Raw genomic sequence first — 18,096 nt, forward strand, 5'->3', positions numbered from 1 at the left:
TTGAATAGTAACCAGAGAAGAGTGGCTAAGACTATATCAGGACTCTGGAATGCTGGCTATGGAGAGAAGTTCAAGAAATGTGTATTGAAGAGTTTGGTGGATATGAAGAAAAGAGGTGATATGATAGAGATGTTTAAGCTACTGAGAGATTTTACCAGATTAATCCAGGGGTGGTTTTAAAAAGAGTAGAAGGCAAGAGAGGAAGAATCCAAAGCCATCCTTGGTGGATATGTAAGAGTATTGTGAAGAGTAGATTATTTACATGAACAATTATGGGTGAATGAATGCATTACTGGAATATGTTAATATTAATATGATAATGTATGGAGTTTAAGGATTTTAACATCCAGTCCGATAAATATGTTGTCAATTGATTGCACCTCCCATGATGAATCTGCTGACTCCATGGAGTGTGCAGTAGTAATAATAATAACAATGCATTATTGTAGTATTATTTAAAAATGCATCATCTGCAGCTCACAAATCCCAAGCCTTCTGGATTTTTGATTTGTATCTGTACACAAATATTTTCTTATAGCAAGAAAAAAATTTAAACCTAGTACTAATGTCATACATATAGGATAATTTTAAATGATGAATTTTAACTTACCTCATCACTACATTTATATCTACAGGACTGCATACACTGGAAGACAAAAAAATACGTATTATTTCATTTGGATAATTGCAGTCTAAGACTGAAGACTGCTTATTGAAATTATTAGAATTTGATATTAATATCAAAACATAAAATCTGGTTTGCAAAATTAGAAAACTAATAATACAAGATGCAGCCTTAAAATCTTATTAAAAAATGATTTTTAAAATGAATTATGGTGAATTATCTGACATTCAAACTTTACCCAACCTCATCCTTGCAATGAAAATATCATTTTTATTACCTGTTATCTGCAGTTCCACCTAATTTCCCCAAATATCGAACCTAACATCAAATAAGTTTGAATGTTAGATTGATTATATATCAATCATATACTCACTGTTCGTTATTTCAGTTTCACTAATTATCCAAACATGCAGCCATGGAAACACTGAACCTGAAGAAAAAGTTCAAAATGTGATGTTTCCCTGCATCTGTTATTTGCAGTACCACCTTATATAAAAATATGGAACCCTAAATATGGAACTACATCAGCGAAAAATGATGAAAAACTGAACAAAATGTTCTTTTGTTCAGTTTTACCAATTACCTGAACACAAAACTCAGGAATCGAAAAATTGATGTTGCTATATCTGATATTTGCAGTTTTACCTTTTGTCCTAATGTCAGACCATTATAAATAATTATTTATAATAGTCTGACATTAGGACCAATAGTCTTGTTTCCTAACAGGACATTGATTATAATCAATGTCCTGTCAGGAAACAAGGAATCAAGATTACATGAAGTGACTTTGAAGAGAGAGAGTACAGAGGTAGGTTACAAAGATGATATTGTGCCTATAAAACATTGGTTATGAAGACAGACTAAAAACATGTAGAGTGAAGAGAATAACAGACTGAAGAGGAAGGAATGTGAAGTTCAGTTGTTCAGAAATAATTAATGGATAATATGATAAAACAAGGGAAAGGTAGGGCAATGAGTCATTCCTGGAAGTTGTAAATGAAAATGGTAAGAGAATGAAAAACATTTTTTATGAAGGGCAGTTATATCATGGAATGCAATACTTGAGAAAGTGCTGAGAGAGCAGACAGTAAAGAATATTAAGAAATGGTATAATTGACTTTGTGTTATCTGAGATGAGCTTCCCATGATGATTCTTGTAACTGCATGCAGGTTCCAAATAATACTAATAATATTAATAACAATCATAACTAACACTTCAATAAAAAAAAAATTAAAATAAAATACTTGTTTACAAAAATTACTATATTTAAATGAAATATAATATTTAAATGAAAAAATGTTACATTGGCAAGCAAAATAATTACACTTTCACCTCTTGAAGCTGATTAAATTATATGAACTTCGGTATTCAAATTCATAAAATTTTACATATACTTATTTTATTTGCTAGCATCACTTTCCCTTTTTTGTGAGTGTATTATAATTAGATAAACAATTCACAAAATCATAAAATTATATCGACTGATTAGAGTTCTCTTTTAATAATAAAATTATTCAAACATTATTATCATTATAGGCTGCTTGGAAGGATAAAAGAGAATAGTGTGACAGGAAGGGAAGTCAGTGTGTTGCCTAGGTATTACTGTGGTGAAATGAGGTGGAGAGCAAGGATTATGAATCATATGCTAACTGAAATGTGTGAGAAGATGGGAGTACATTTTTTAATGTGTGGAATGCGTTTGAGGGACGAAGTGAGCTGTATGGGAGCAATGGACTGCATTTGAGTGGTTATGGTGTGAGTCGCTTGGAGAGACTGCTGCTGCAAAGTAGAGCAGTGAATAGAGAGAATGAATCAGATTGAGACAGGAGTGATGTGGAAGAGCAGGAGAGTAAGACAGGAGAGAATGAAGAAGTGGATATGAATGGGGAAGTGAGTGGTATGAGTATAGAAAATGAGAGAATGGGTGTGCAAGAGGAGCAGTGAAACGGGGAGGCTCAGGGTACACAGGGGTACACAGCGTGGGAAAGGTGGATGCCCCAAGAGGAGGTGAGAGCATGTGCAGGCAGGAAAGGAATGGGGTGATCAGGTATCAAGAGGAAACAGCTGGAATTGAAAAGGGTTCTAAAATGAAGAAGCAGAAATGGAAATGGCCCCAGTCGAGCATGGAGAGATCACATCGAGTGAGTGGTATCAATGGAACTAGCTGTACATCCAGAAATGAGCTGTTGTGTTGGTATACCAATGCTAGAAGTTTAAGAAACAAGGCAGATGAAATGGTTGCGCTAATTGCATCTGTACACCCAAAGATTGACGGAATAAGTGAGGCATGGCTGGAAGAGGATGACATCCAGATATGAATAGAGATGGAAGGGTATGATGTGTTTTGTGAGGATAGAAGAGGTAAAAAGGGAGGGGGGAGTGCTATTGATGATAGAGAAAGAGTTATGTCTATACAAAGTAGAGATGCAAGAGGGAAATAGTGCCAGTGGTTTTGAGGCAGTATGGAGTGAGATACAGGTGAGTGGAATCAAATACTTGGTGGGATGTTGTTATAGACCAGGTAATGTGGATGGTGGTGATAATGAAATGTACAATCAAATTAGTCAAGTAAATAAGAAAAGGGTGATCATTACGGGTGATTTTAATTATGGCAATATAGACTGGAATGATGAGATAGCAACTGGAAGTAAAGAAAATGAGCTTCTGTGAGAAAAGGGTATATGTGGAACTACAAGGGGGGGGGGTGATTATGAAGAGCTCAGGAGACAGCTTGCAGGTGTAGCATGGGATGAGGTGTTAGCTGGAAAAGAGATCAATGAAGCTTGGGGAATTTTCAAAAACTATCTAGCAGATGCAATGTCTAAATGTATTCCAAGGGTGAGAAGGTTAAATATGGTAGGTGTGAGATGGATGAATAAAGAGATCAAGCATGCGATACAGAGAAAAAGGGCATTGTGGAGGCAGCATAAGAGAAGTGGAAATAACCAATTCGATGAGGTCTAAAAAGACCAAGCAAGGAAGGTGACTTGGTTGGTGAAAGTAGCTAAAGAGAGGTATGAACAGCAGTTGGTAATGAAGCCAAAAAGAATCGCAAGGAATTCTTTTGATATGTAGCCAGTAAAAGAAAGAATGATTATAGAAGGATGACATTGATTGGAGAAAATGGTATAAAGACAGCTGTTGCAGGATGTGTGGTGGAGATACTTAATAGGCAGTTCATAAAGATCTTTCAATCTTGTGAATGTGACTTCACGGAGAGATTAAGAGCAGTTGATGATGGGGAGGAGAGACTGACTGTAGGTGAGCAAGAGGTGTATGGGGAGTTGAGTAAACTGGATGTTAATAAAGCTGTAGGACTTGATAATATATCACCACATATTCTGAAAGAATATGCCAGGGAGTTGACACCTGCTTTGACATATTTTTTCAATAGGAGTCTTGCACTCGGTCAAGTTCCTAAGGAGTAGAAGGAGGACAAGATTGTGCCACTTCATAAAGGAGGTGATCGAACTCAAGCATCAAACTATAGGCCTATCTGTGTGTCAGGTGTTGTGGTTAAGTTGTTGGAGAAGTTTGTGAGAACTAGGATCAAGAGTTGAGTTTATAACAATGGTATTATCTTTGATGGACAGGATGGATTGCTAAAGGGAGGTCGTGTTTTAGTAATCTACTTACTTATTACAATAAAGTGACTGCTTCCTTGGACAGAGGAGAAGGATACACAGTAATATACTTGGATTTTGCAAAAGGCTTATGATAGAGTACCTCATGATAAGTTGACAGTCAAACTAGAGCAGATGGGGTTGGATATTAGATTAGTGCATTGGATTGGAGACTGGCTATCTGATAGGTATCAACAAGTTGTGTATGGGGGAGCGATATCCAGGAAAAGGAAAGTCACTAGTGGAGTGCCTGAGGGGTCTGTTTTAGGTCCATTACTGTTTAACTTGTATATTAACGATATTGGCGAAGATTTGGATGGAGATATTCAGTTGTTTGCAGATGACGCAAAGTTGGGACGAACCATAAAGAGTAGTGAAGATGTTGTGGCCTTGCAAGAAGACTTGAATAAATTCAGTGATTGGGCAAGCAAATGGGGATGTGAGTTCAATGTTGCAAAATTTTAAAGTTTGGAAAACAAAGATGTGATGCAGAATTTATGCTTGGTGAGAATATATTGTTGGAGGTAGAGGAAATAAGAGATCTGGGGGTGATAGTGGATAAGGATCTAAAATTCAGAGGACACATCGCCAAAATTGTGAAGACAACACAAAGGCTTCTGGGGATGATGCAGAGGACACTGACGTGTAGAAGTAGGAAGATTCTTGTTCCATTGTATAAGGCTTTGATTAGGCCACACATGGACTATTGTGCCCAAATTTCGTCACCGGTTTTTCAGAAGGATGAAGAGATGTTGGAAAGGGTCCAAAGGCGATTGACTAAGGTAGTTTCTGACCTCTGGAATGTTGAGTATGAGGAAAGATTGAGAAGATGTAATTTGCAGAGTCTGGTGGAGAGGAGGAAGAAGGGAGATATGATAGAGACCTACAGGTTGGTAAGGCGTTGTTATAGGATAAATGGTGGAGAAGTTCTAAAGAGAATAGTGGGAGATCAGGGGAGAACCAGAGGTCATCCCTGGAAAGTGTATAAAGAGGGTGTGAGTAGGGGAGTGAGAGGCTGGTTTTTTTCGTGCAGAGTTGTGAATGATTGGAATGCCTTGCCTGAAAGTGTGGTGTCTGCAAGGAGCTTGAGTGTGTTTAAGACACGGTATGATGAGATGTGTGTGTGATAAAAGGACCTCCCAGATGAGTCTTTGACTCCATGAGGTCTTGGGGTAATAATAATTATTGTTATTAATGCCCAACCTCCATGGAGTTAACAGACTCATCACAAGAGGTACAGACTGCCATACACACACACACACAAAGCTCATCAAACCGTGCTTTAAACTCATGCAACGTATCTGTATTCACCACACTCTCAGAAAATGCACTCTCTATGTAAAGAATGTTCTTCACTCCTTTGCTCATACCATACTCATGCAGAGTCCAGGGGCAGTCTCTTGTTCTACCTCCATCTGCCATTCTATGAAATATTTCTTCTACATTAACCAAGGAACAATTCCTGACCAAATTTTGTATGTCTCAATCATATCAACACCTCTTATTCTTATGACTTTGCAAATTGCATTCTCTTAATCTGTTTGCCTATCCTATATTCCCAAAAACATTCACTACCTTAGTTAATCTTCTCTTGACCTTTTGTAATATATCCTCACCACCATGAAAACTAGGTGATGACATATGTGCACAAAAAAATCCATACGAGGCCTGATTATGAAGGCCTTATACATTGGAACCATAACACCTTTATTTCTGCATGTCAATGTCGGCATCATTGCCATAAGCTGACATGATGATTTCACAAATTGTACAAGACTGTGTTCACCACTGCCAGATCTCTCATCTCTCTACATCCTTCAGAATTTCCCCACCAAGTAGTGTATACTTTGCATCCCATCGTTGCTTACCAAATTTCAGAACCTTTCACTTCCTGCAACACTGAATTGAGAGTTCCACTCACTTGCCCATTTATACAATTGATTCAAACCTACTGTAAGTACTTCTAATTCTGCATTATCTGCAAATAGTTGAATCAGTTAAACAAGGTGAATAACAACAATAGTCTCCCAAAAAAGCAGATACCTGTAGCACACTACTAGTGACTTTACTCTTTCAGGATACCACATCGCAATATACAATTTGCTGATACCTATCTGACATCCAGTCACTTAACCAACTCACTAGTATGTTATCCAATTTCATCCATTTCAGTTTAGTTATCAGCTTGTTGTGTCACAATCTATGAAAAGCCTTTGCAAAATCTAAGTATACCACTATCTGTGCATCTCCTCTGTCCAATGGACTTATTGCCTTGTTATAGTACAAAAGTAAATGTGTAAAACATGACCTCCCTTTAACAAACTCATGCTGATAATTACATAGAATACTGTTGTTATCAACCCATTTTCTGTATCCTAGCTCTTACTTACCACAGCTTCAGATATAGAGATTAGCCAATAATTTGTAAACACAGCTTTATCGGAGTAGCCAGAGTATTCAACACTAAATATGAGGCTTATCTTCTTGAATGGCAGGCAGTATCAAGTAGAGAAATTTTGGGAAAATTTGGAGAAAAGAGCAAAGCTAATAATAATGGCAAATACCTGTTGGATTTCTGCTCAGGACATGGACTGGTTATTACTAACACAATGTTCCAACATAAAAATGTGCACAAATTTACATGGAGAGAAGAGGCAAGGAATAAGAAAAGTCTCATTGAGTATGTTCTTGTTGATAGTGATGTTTTCTTCCTGGTACAGGACACCAGGGTGTACAGAGGATTTGAAATTGGAAGTGATCACCATTTAGTCTTTAACAGGATAAAATTGAATTCCATATTGAAAAGAAAAACATATAAGAAAGTTTTAAAGCGAATAAAAGTTCAGCAGCTCTAAGATATGGACTGTAGACTAAAATGCACAAACATTATTCAAGAAAAACTGAAAGAGTTGGAAAACATGCAACCAAACCTTAGAGATTCAGGGGAAAGACCTGAAGAAAACATTGATTGAATCAGCCAGAGAGGCATGTGGTCAGGTTGCCTGCAAGGAGAGAAAAATCAGAACTCCATGGTGGGCATAGGAAGTTAAAGAGGCAGTGAAGGAAAAGAAGAAAGCAAATTAAAAGTTCTGGCCAATAAGTCAGCTTGTGCTCTTAGAGAATACAGAGACAAATGCATGAAAGCTAAACACTGTGTAAAACAAGCCATACAAAAGTCATGGGAAGACTAGAATGGTAATAGTCATGGTAAGAACATAGAAAATAAATATATGAAGACGGTGGTAAGTTATTCTGGAGGTTGTTGAAGAAGCTCAGAAATGGAGGAAAAAGTGCCGTAAAAGGAATTAGAGATGATAAAGGTGATATGAAAACCGGAGAAAAAGATATCCTTGATGCGTGGAGTAATTACTTCGAAAAATTGCTAAATGAAACTAAATGAAAATGCTAATCAGTGACAACACAGTGGTAAAACACACTGACCAGGCATGCAATCAGGAATACATATCCATACTTGAAGTAGAAAAAGCCATCAAAAGCCGAAATGTGAAAGGCAGCTGGAGTAGATGATATTCAACCAGAAATACTCAAGTATGGAGGTATAAAAGTCTTACAGCAGATGCACTGCATAGTTCAGAAGGCCTCGACAGAATTCCAGATGATTGAATAGAGCTCTCATAGTACCCATATAGAAAAAGGGAAATAAAACTGAATGTGAGCATTACAGAGGTATTTTTCTACTGAATGTTACTGGTAATATTTATGCAAGAATACTTGAGAAACGATTGAGAAAGTGTGTGGAAGGGAAGCATGGGGAAGAACAAGCTGAATTCAGGCCAAATAGAGGCGATCAGGATCAGATTTTCTCTTTACAACAAATAGTTGAGAAATATTGAGAATATAACAAACATCTGTATTTACGTTTTGTAGATCTGGAAAAGGCATGTGACAAGGTACCAAGAGAGAAGGTATTCAAATCACTACAGTTGCATGGTGTTAATGGAGCATTATATCAAGCAACACCTAGTCTTTATTTGAGTTGTAAGTCAGCAATTAGAATTGAAGGAAAGTACAGGAAGATGGTTTAATGTTAATTCTGGTGTCCGACAAGGATGTGCATTATGCCCTCTGTTATTCATTATCTATATGGATCACATTATGAAGGAAAGTGGTATTAAACCTGATATCAAAATTTCAGATGTTAATGTCAGCTCTTTGCTTTATGTGGATGATGTTATACTTGTAAATAAATCCACTACAAGTTTGCAAGATTCCCTGACTAAATTGAATAACTGTTGTAATAGATATGGTATGAAGGTCAGCTATAACAAGACAAAGACAATGAAAATAAGCAGAAACGTTGAAAATATCAACTACATTATGAATGGAGAACCTACAGAACAAGTAAAACATTTCAGCTACTTGGGCACGATTTTTAATGAAGATGGTAAATTAAATATAAAAATAGACAACAGAAACAATATAGCTAGTCTAGTAGGAAGTCAACTGAATAATTTTATATGGAATAATAGAGAAATTAGTCAAATCTAAATTAGCTGTATACAAGACAGTGTTCAAACCAATTTTAACTTATGGGTCTGAGAGCTGGGTCAGAAGTAAAACACTTGACCAAAGACTAGAGAGAGCAGACATGTAAGATAAGATAAGAGTAATGATGTAAGAGTCCTGAGAAAGATTAGAGGCATGAACAGATGGCATCAATGGCAATATCATATTAAAAATGAGGATATTAGGAAAGAACTTGACATTGTTAGCATCCAGGAATGTATTAGCAGAGCCAATCTGTGGTATAGTCACTTAAACAGAATGGGAGAAGAAATATTAGCAAAACAAGTATTCTCTGCAGATTGGAAGGAAAAAGACCCAGAGGAAGACCAAGATATAGATGGATTCATATGTTAAAAAGTGCCTTAGAAGATAGAAATATAAGATCTGATAATGTTGGAGTCTTGATAGGTAATAGATTGATTTAGAGGAAAATTTTAGATAGGAAGTTGGTAATGATGTAAGTCTTTCATGTAGTACTATCATATCCTGTAGATCCCTTGAGGGTACATGTCAGGAATTTGATTATGATGATGAGCTTTATCACCACCTTTGTGAATTAGAACAGTTCAGAACAGAACAGTATCCTTGGTACCTGTGCTGCTGCAAGACTTTTATTAAACATGTATGCAAAGGCTACTGCCAACTTTCTGAAACATTTTCTTAAGAACTTTTGCCTATTTTTGTTTAGGAGTATCCCATTTTATGATGTCATTGGCTTTTTACCTCAATTTTTAGAGCATTACTGATGCTTTAAAGATATAGATATATTATTATTATTATTATTGTTATTATTAATTTATACCTTCAGGGAGTTCAAAGACTCATTGAGGGAGGACACCTACTCTATGACTGTCTCAACCAACACACCACAACTACACCAATGCCATCTACTGTCCACCACCACCACTACTATTTTCACAATTACAAACATCCATGCCCACAGAGGGATTCGAACCCACAGCCTTTTGGCTGGAGAGAGGATAACTTAACCACTTGGCCAGCCAGGTTGGCTATATGAAGAACATAAGGAAGGAATAATTTTGGACAAACCTTTGTAGAATGTTCCTGGTTGTCTTCTTATTAAAATTTAAAACCTAGGTTTTAAATTTCACATACCCTGTATCTTACCTGCAATTCTCCCATATCTCTCTATCTCTACATTTCTAACCCCCTTCCTTTCAGTCATACTTCAGTAACATCACATTATACTGGATGCTGCTCAATAGCTTCTTGTATTCACTTGCTTTGCCATTCCTCAATATATTCTTTCCTCACAGAAGCTTCACAGAATGACCATGGAGTGATTAGATGAGGGTGATCACCTAATGATTACTATCACCATCTAGGGGAAACACCCCGCTCACCACAACTTCTGGTGAAACGATTAGATCTAAGACTTTTGATCCTTATGTTCTGAAATTCCAAAACACATCTATAAGTACTACTGTGGGCAACTCTTGACTCCTTCTTCTTACACTGTCTGTTTAGGGATGGCCATGTGCCATTAGCACCCTAACCACACATTTTTTTAAATCTATTTTCCATTTTTCTGTTACCTGCATTGTATAGTTAATGCAGGTAACAGAAATTCATATTAAAACTGATGATTTTGTTGTTGTTTTTCCTCTCTGACTAATTGAAACTGAAAAACAACTCTATATAATACATAAAAAAAAAAGATAAACATTTCACAGACTTGGGAGGATATGGTAAGTGTATTTTAACTTAATTATTGGTAACTGCTGGAGTAAATTATACATTAGTTGATTTGTGGTTGCACTGCATAGTTCGGAAAGTCTGGACACAGGGACGAATTCCCGATGATTGGAGGAAAGCTCATATAGTACCCATATATAAAAAGGGAAATAAAACTGAATGTGAGAATTACAGAGGTATTTCCCTACTGAGTGTTCCTGCAAGATTTATGAAAGTATAATTGAGAAACGGTTGAGAAGAATTGTGGAAGAAAAGCTTGGTGAAGAACAAGCTGGATTCAGGCCAAATAGAGGATGTCAGGATCAGATCTCCACTTTACAACATATAGTTAAGACAGCATGGGAATATAACAAAGATCTATATTTAAGTTTTGTCAATTCGGAAAAGGCATATGACAAGGTGCCAAGAGAGAAGCTATTCAATACACTACAGTTACATGGTGTCAATGGGGCATTATATCAAGCAATACTTAGTCTTTATTTGAGCTGTAAGTCAGCAGTTAGAACTGAAGGAAGTACAGGAAGATGGCTTAATGTTAAATCTGGTGTGAGACAAGGATGTACATTATCCCCTCTGTTATTCATTATTTATATGGATCATATTATGAAGGAAAGTGGTATTAAACATGACATCAAACTTGGAGATGTTAAAGTCAGTTATTCACTGCTCTTTTTATGCAGACGATGTTATACTTCTAAATAAATCCGCTGCAAGTCTGCAAGATATCCTGACAAAATTGAATAACTGTTGTAATAGATATGGTATGAAGGTCAGCAAATGAAAAGACAGAGACGACGAAAATAGACAGAATCGTTGAAAATGTCAACTGCCTTGTGAACGGAGAACCTGTGGAACAAGTAAAACATTTCAGCTACTTAGGCATGATTTTTAGTGAAGATGGTAAATTAAATATGGAAATAGACAACAGAATCAACAAAGCTAGTATGGTAGGAAGTCAATTGAATAAATTCATATGGAATAAGAGAGAAATTGGTCGGAACACTAAATTAGCTGTATACAAGACAGTGTTCAAACAAGTTTTAACTTATGGATCTGAGAGCTGGGTCAGAAGTAAAACATCTGACCAAAGACTAGAGGCGTGAACAGATGGCATCAATGGCAATATCATATTAAAAATGAGGATATCAGGAAAGAACTTGACATTGTCAATATCCAGGAATGCGTTAGCAGAGCTAATCTCAGGTGGTATGGTCACTTAAACAGAATGGACAAGGAAATATTAGCAAAACAAGTGTTCTCTGCCAGGTTGGCAGAAAAATGACCCAGAGGAAGACCAAGATATAGGATTGATACTGTACAAAGTGCCTTAGAAGACAGAAATATAAGATCTGATATTGTTAGAGTCTTGACAAGTAACAGACTGATTTGGAGGAAAATTGTAGATAGGAAGTTAGTAATGATGTAAATTTTTCATGTAGTACTATCATATCCTGTACACTCCTTGAGGTTACATAACAAGAATTTGATGATGGTGATGATTTACTGAGAGTTATTCATTTACTTTTACAAGTTATTGTAGAGAGGAAAAAGAAAGAGGTTGTAATTTTTCTGAGGAAACAAAAGACAAGAAGAAGATGAAAATATTTCTTTCGTGTCATTACTTCTAGAAAGCTAGCAGCCAAACTGCATGCAATATTTCTCTTAGGCTATTAAAAGGATGCCAGAGTATTCAATTTAAAAAATTCCACATTAAGGATTGGACTTGTTTCTGCAATTCTTTTCTGGCATTTCAATCACAAAAAAAGTCTCTCATGAAGGACTAGGAAAGGTATGTCTGCATAAAATGTAAGAACCGTGAAGAGCTTTGCAACATACAAGTCAGCATAGATTTAATTGTCTTCTTTACTGGTGTGTTGGAAATGAGTGAATGCCAACAGAGAAAGAGAGAGATGAGTTTTGTGAGGAAGTTGAGCATCATGGGTAATGGGATGTATTAGATTAGAGAGGAAGGTAATGACTGCGTAGGTTGCTTGGAGAGTAATATAGAGATACTGAGAGAAGAAGAAGTGGAATGTATGAAAAATGAGATCAGGAGCATGAAAGAAGAGAGTACAAGACTGGAAAGGCTAACTGATGTGAACCAAATAAAAGGGGGAGTGAGAAAGAGTAGGGGTTCCAGGGGATGAGATGGATTAAGAGGATTGCAAGATATTGCAGAAGCTAGAGAAGGAGAGATGACAGGAAGGTAAGTAAGTGGGAATGCATGGAAAGAGAGCGAGGAATGCAGATGATCAAGAAATGAATGGAGCAGTGAGAGGTGTGAGGTATCGAGATTCAATGGTACATGGAGTGCAAAATGGAATGCTGTGGGGGAGAGGGGGTGCTGGCCTGGAAGTACAATTGAGTGTGACTATAGCAATTAAAAGAAGTGAAAGAATGGATGAGATTATTGTGATCGTGGGTATAAATGACCTGAGAGGCAGTGTGAATGAAGTAGCAAGAAATTTGAGATCAGTGCTTGAGGTTGTATGGCAGAGGAATGCGAGATGAAAGAGAGTAAGCATGTTACCTAGATAAGATAAGATAAAGCAGAGATGAGGAGTAGAGCTTCAATACTGAAAGGCATGACAGCAATAACATGTCAAAAGAGAGGTTTGGATTATGTTAATTGCTTGGAGTGCATTTGAGGATGGAACAGAGCTATATGTAAGAAATGGACTGCATCTGAATCAGGGAGGATGTAAGCATCTGGGAGAGTGTTGTTAGGGCAAGTGAGAGTATTAGAGCAGGTAAACTAGTGTTGTCAGGGTAAATAGAAGCAGAGATGGCCTCTCGTGGAGATACATACTCAAGAGATTGGAGAATCATGATGTTATGCAGAGTTAAACGGAGTCTCCAAGGGAATAATAACAGGTATAGAAATACCAACAATTCATATTCCTTATTTCCTGATGTTTCTTTATATGAATGCCAGGAGTATTAGGAATAAAACTGATGACTTAGTAGCATTGATGGCCTCAGCCAGTCCAAAATTTATTATGATTAGTGAAACAAGGTTGTTTCACTAAACAAGGTTGTTTGATCCCGCAAGCAGGCAAACCGGTTCGAGGACACACACACGGATTAGTCAGAAATACTGACCCAGTCATAGGTCTGATTCATCAGCCTATGCCGGTTCCGGAGCCCAGATAAAATTTGGGGGGACTAGATGGTACAGTAAACTCCCGTATAAAGGGGAAACGCTGTATCATCACACGGAATTTAATTTATTTAGGAGAAAAACTGTTTATAGGCATAGGTTTCTGTGGTTTAGCAGTTCATAAGAAAGATTCTGGTAATTAGACCACATGTTTATTAAGGTAAATAACAATAAAAATAAATAAATAAAAAAAAAAACGATAAGATTTGTAAGTCGTTTGACTTACATCTTCAGGGGTCAAAGGTAACTAAAAGTTTAAACATAAGAAATGAGAAATTACTCAAAATTGTTCATTCTATGCAGTGGCGGTCATCTAACTGTTCATTAAATTAAATATCCAAATGCAGATTCAGTGCAAATTAAATATCCGAATGCAGATTCAGTGCAATTCAGCATTGCACTGAATCTGCATTCGGATATTTAATTTAATGAACAGTTAGACGGCCACAACTGCATAGAATGAACTATTTTGAGTAATTTCTCATTTCTTGTGTTTAAACTTTTAGTTACCTTTGATCCCTGAAGATGTGAGTCAAACGACTTCCGAAACTTGTCGGTTTTTTTTTAATTATTATTTACCTTAATAAACATGTGGTCCGATTACCGGAATCTTTCTTAAAAACTGTTTAGGCAGTGAGTTTGGCAAATACAAAATGAGGGATTATTATGGGAGATCATAACTACAGCAGCCTAAATTGGGAAGATGAAACAGCATGCAGTATTAAGGGAATGGTATTTCTGGAAATCTTGAGGAAAAAATACTTTAATTAAACATGTAGTAGAAGAAACTAGAGGCTTAAAAGTTGTGGTTTGGCCCTGATATCAGAGGACCCGATTGAAACTGAAATGTTATCTTTGTATCCACAGTTAGAGTGATCATGTGGTCTTGACTTGTTAGGGGGGGAGGAACAGACATACAGAAGTGTCTGCGGATGTGCAGTCCTTCAGAAGCATTTGAATAAGCTGGACAGATTGGCAATTAATGTGGGTATTAGTTTAATGCAACTAAATGTAATCGTGAACTTTTGGATCCATTGGTGGGAAGCTGTATACTCTGTTGACAGAACTGCACTGGAAGAAGTGGAGGAGGCAAGGGTCCTTGGGATGATTTGTGGAAGAGATGAATAGCATGTCAAGAAAGTGGTGAAGATAACCTAGAAGACTGCTTCAATACTGAGAAGGATGCTAACCAGAAAAAACATAAGAGTTTTGGTACCAATGTATAAAGCCCTAATCAAACCACATCTGGAATACTGTGAGAGATTTGGCCAGTTGTAAGTTCATGCTATTGAAATTGACAATTTTTTTTTTGTATGTTAGCATATCTGTTACGATGTTATTGTCTCATATTGTCAATATTGAATCCAATTGTATCGATTGTATTAAAGATGACGGCTGCCAGTTTTAGCAGTTCACCCATGCCACCACCGTTTAAAGACTACATCAATCACAGCATAATCGCAGCCGGTCTAGTTGGCCAAGTGGTCAGCGTATCTGCTGCCTTGGGCATGGATGTTTGCGATTGTCTGTGAAAGTACTAGTGGTGGTAGTTGGCAATAGATGCCGTTGGTGGTAGATGATGAAAGTTGGTGGAGTAATGAGACAAGGAGTTGTAGAGTAGATGCCCTCCCTCGACGAGTCTTTGGACTCCCTGGAGGTGTGTAATAATAATAATAATAGATGATTTTGTTGCTTGCTATGCATCCCGCTGTTTAAAAATGTGGCAGCAGGATGGAAATGTGTACCTGAAATGTAGACAGTGGGATGCGCTGGGAAACATAAGTATCTTGATCTTGGGATTTAGCAGAAAAGGAGATAGTGCTTCAGAGATGGGTAAAATTTTGTTTGTGAATACAAGTAGGATGTTGGAGGACAGGAAGAATATTAAAGATGTACAGGTGTATTTAACCTCTGGCAGTGTAGCAAACGGAGATTATAATGCACACAATAATGATGGCCATTATTATGTGTGTGAGAATGTAAATTGAAAGCAGGATGTGTGGAGAGAGAGAGAAATAGAACTGCTTAAAAACGAGATGGAAGGAATGAAGACAGAGTTGAAGAGGATGAATGAAGATATTAGAATGGAGAGGTTGGCTACTGTGAGAAGAATGAGTGTAAGTGCAAGAGAATGGCATTAGAGAGCAATTGAGAGAGAAAGAAGAGGTAATGAGAGAGAGAGAGAGGGTAGAAGCAAGGAATAGTGAGATGAGTGAGTATGCAGAGAGGGAGAGAAAGGAAAAAGAGACTAGAAGCAGTAAGAGTTGGGGGATACCAGTGAGAGAGGGGTGAATGAATCTGTTTGGAGCATCATGTATGGAGATTTGATGATTCAGGGTGTGCAGAGTATAGTGCCAGAGGAGTGCTTGAATGACGGAATGATAGAAAGCGTGGCACTGCTGAGGAGTGAAAATGTGAAGGAGATGATAGTAATGACTGAGATGAATGATATGAGAGGTAGTTTGAATAATGGAGCACATGATTTGAGCTTGATGTTAGAGACTGCGTAGCAGAAATGTGTCTGAGAAAAGATAGAGAGCATGTTGCCATGGTATGATGATGTAGAGTAAGAGGAGAAAGAGCAGCGATAACGAATAAGTTGACAGCGAGAATGTGCAGGAAAAGAGGTCTGGAATATATGTATGCATAGAGTATATTTGAGGATAGAAGAGAGTTATATGCAAAATTGGACTACATTTGAACGCAGAGGGGTGCCGGGGCATAGAAACTAGAATTGCATAGGTGGGATGTAACATGGATGGCCTCATGTGAGAATAGTGGTTTGAGAAATGAGAGGGTGCACACTATATTCCAGAGCCAGGTGAAGTATGAGGGGAGTAATAATGGTTATAAGAACAGTGGCTATCTACTGCTTTTTCTATATAAAAATGCCAGGAGAATTAGAAATAAAGGGAATTAGTTTGAAGCATTGATTGACTCAGATTCTCCAAAAGGTGTTGATATAAGCGAAACTTGGTTAACCAAGAAGGATGTTGTTCTAACAAGCATATTTCAGCAGGACAAGGAGGGTATATATGATAATGGAGTATTACTAACGATAAGAGATGAACTGTGCCCTCTCAGTGTGGAGAATCACAGTGGAGACAGCACTAATGGCATTGAGAGTATATGATGGGAGATAGATGTTCATAAGACAAGTTATTTAATGAGATGTTGCTACAGACAAGGGAATATAACTCGTGATGTGCAGGAAATTTTTTTGGCAAATTAGTTTGGCAAGTGAAAAGTGAGTGATCACCATGGAAGACTAACTATAACAATATACACTGGATAAAGGACACGTACAGCAATAAGTTAACTGAATTTTTGGATTTATCGGGGGATACCTATCTTAGGTAGCATGTGGTAGAAGGAAAACGAGAATCAAGAACGGGGATTTGGTCACAGCATCACAGGATCTGACTGCAACTGAGATGTAATACTCCACCACTCTGACTGCAACTGAGATGTAATACCCCACCACTACCCTAGTTGATGAGAGTGGTCATGTCCTTATGACTTAGAGGATGAATAGGCATGTGGAGGAATCAAGAATTTATGTGGAATTATAAAACAGCAGTTATCACAGACTTTGAAACCAGTTTGCAGAAGTGCAATGGATGAAAGAATTTGAAGGAAGATGGGTCATTAGTGCATGGAAGATACTTAAGAAAAAAGCTGTTGACAGCAAAAGAACATTGTGCACCTCCAGTGAAGAAGATAAAACAATTTTTGAGACAAATGGATGACAAGAAAAATAAAACAGGAATCGCAGAAAAAAAAGATTGCAGAAGATATATAAAGAGAGAAATAGAGAACAGTAACTTGAGGAATAGAGAGCTCAGCAAGAGAATCCCAAGGAGTTTTTTGTTATGGGACAAGGAGGAGGAGAAATGATAGTGGATGGATTTTCTTGCTGGATGAAGATAGCAATCAGTTGACCGAAGCATATGACACAGTTGAGTTATTTAATGATCATGATATTAGAGATTCACATCCTCGTATAACAGGCTTAATTCCTAGAAGGATAATTACAACTATTACTACTACTATGTGACACCTCCAGGGAGTCCAAGGACTCATCGTGGGAGGGTACGCCACTCTACTTCGCTAAACACATCTCATCCTCTCCACTAATACTTAATTCTCCATTACTACCATCAATGCCATCTATCGCCCATCATTACCAACAACAACAGTATTTTTTGTTTGTATATTATTATTATTACGGGTATCTCTATGAACTCAGTAGACTCATCGCGGGAGACCCACACTATCAAAACAATATCTATCATATCTCTTCTTGAATTCATTTACAGACGAAGAGCTCACAACTGGGTCAGGCAATGCATTCTACTCGTTCACCACGCTGCAGGTGAAAAACCTCGTTCTCACACCCTTGTTAACCACACTTTTCCTTAATTTCCAGAGATGACCTCTTGTT

General features: G+C 37.3%; 1 protein-coding gene across 4 annotated transcripts in view; it reads right to left on the reverse strand.

Annotated features, from left to right (window-relative positions):
* The window catches only part of LOC150106232 (voltage-dependent calcium channel subunit alpha-2/delta-3-like), a 2,133,114-nt gene that overhangs the window by 511,665 nt on the left and 1,603,353 nt on the right, over positions 1-18,096 (reverse strand). For all 4 annotated transcript variants that reach the window (XM_090393048.1, XM_090393049.1, XM_090393047.1 and 1 more), the window contains one exon: positions 611-646. In XM_090393048.1, the coding sequence (XP_090249174.1) occupies positions 611-646 (36 nt within the window). The remainder of the gene's footprint in view (positions 1-610; positions 647-18,096) is intronic.

This window comes from Typopeltis vanoorti, chromosome 5 (genome assembly GCF_054136105.1).
Source record: "Typopeltis vanoorti isolate ZY-2024b chromosome 5, IOZ_Tvanoo_1.0, whole genome shotgun sequence".
Taxonomy (NCBI): domain Eukaryota; kingdom Metazoa; phylum Arthropoda; class Arachnida; order Uropygi; family Thelyphonidae; genus Typopeltis; species Typopeltis vanoorti.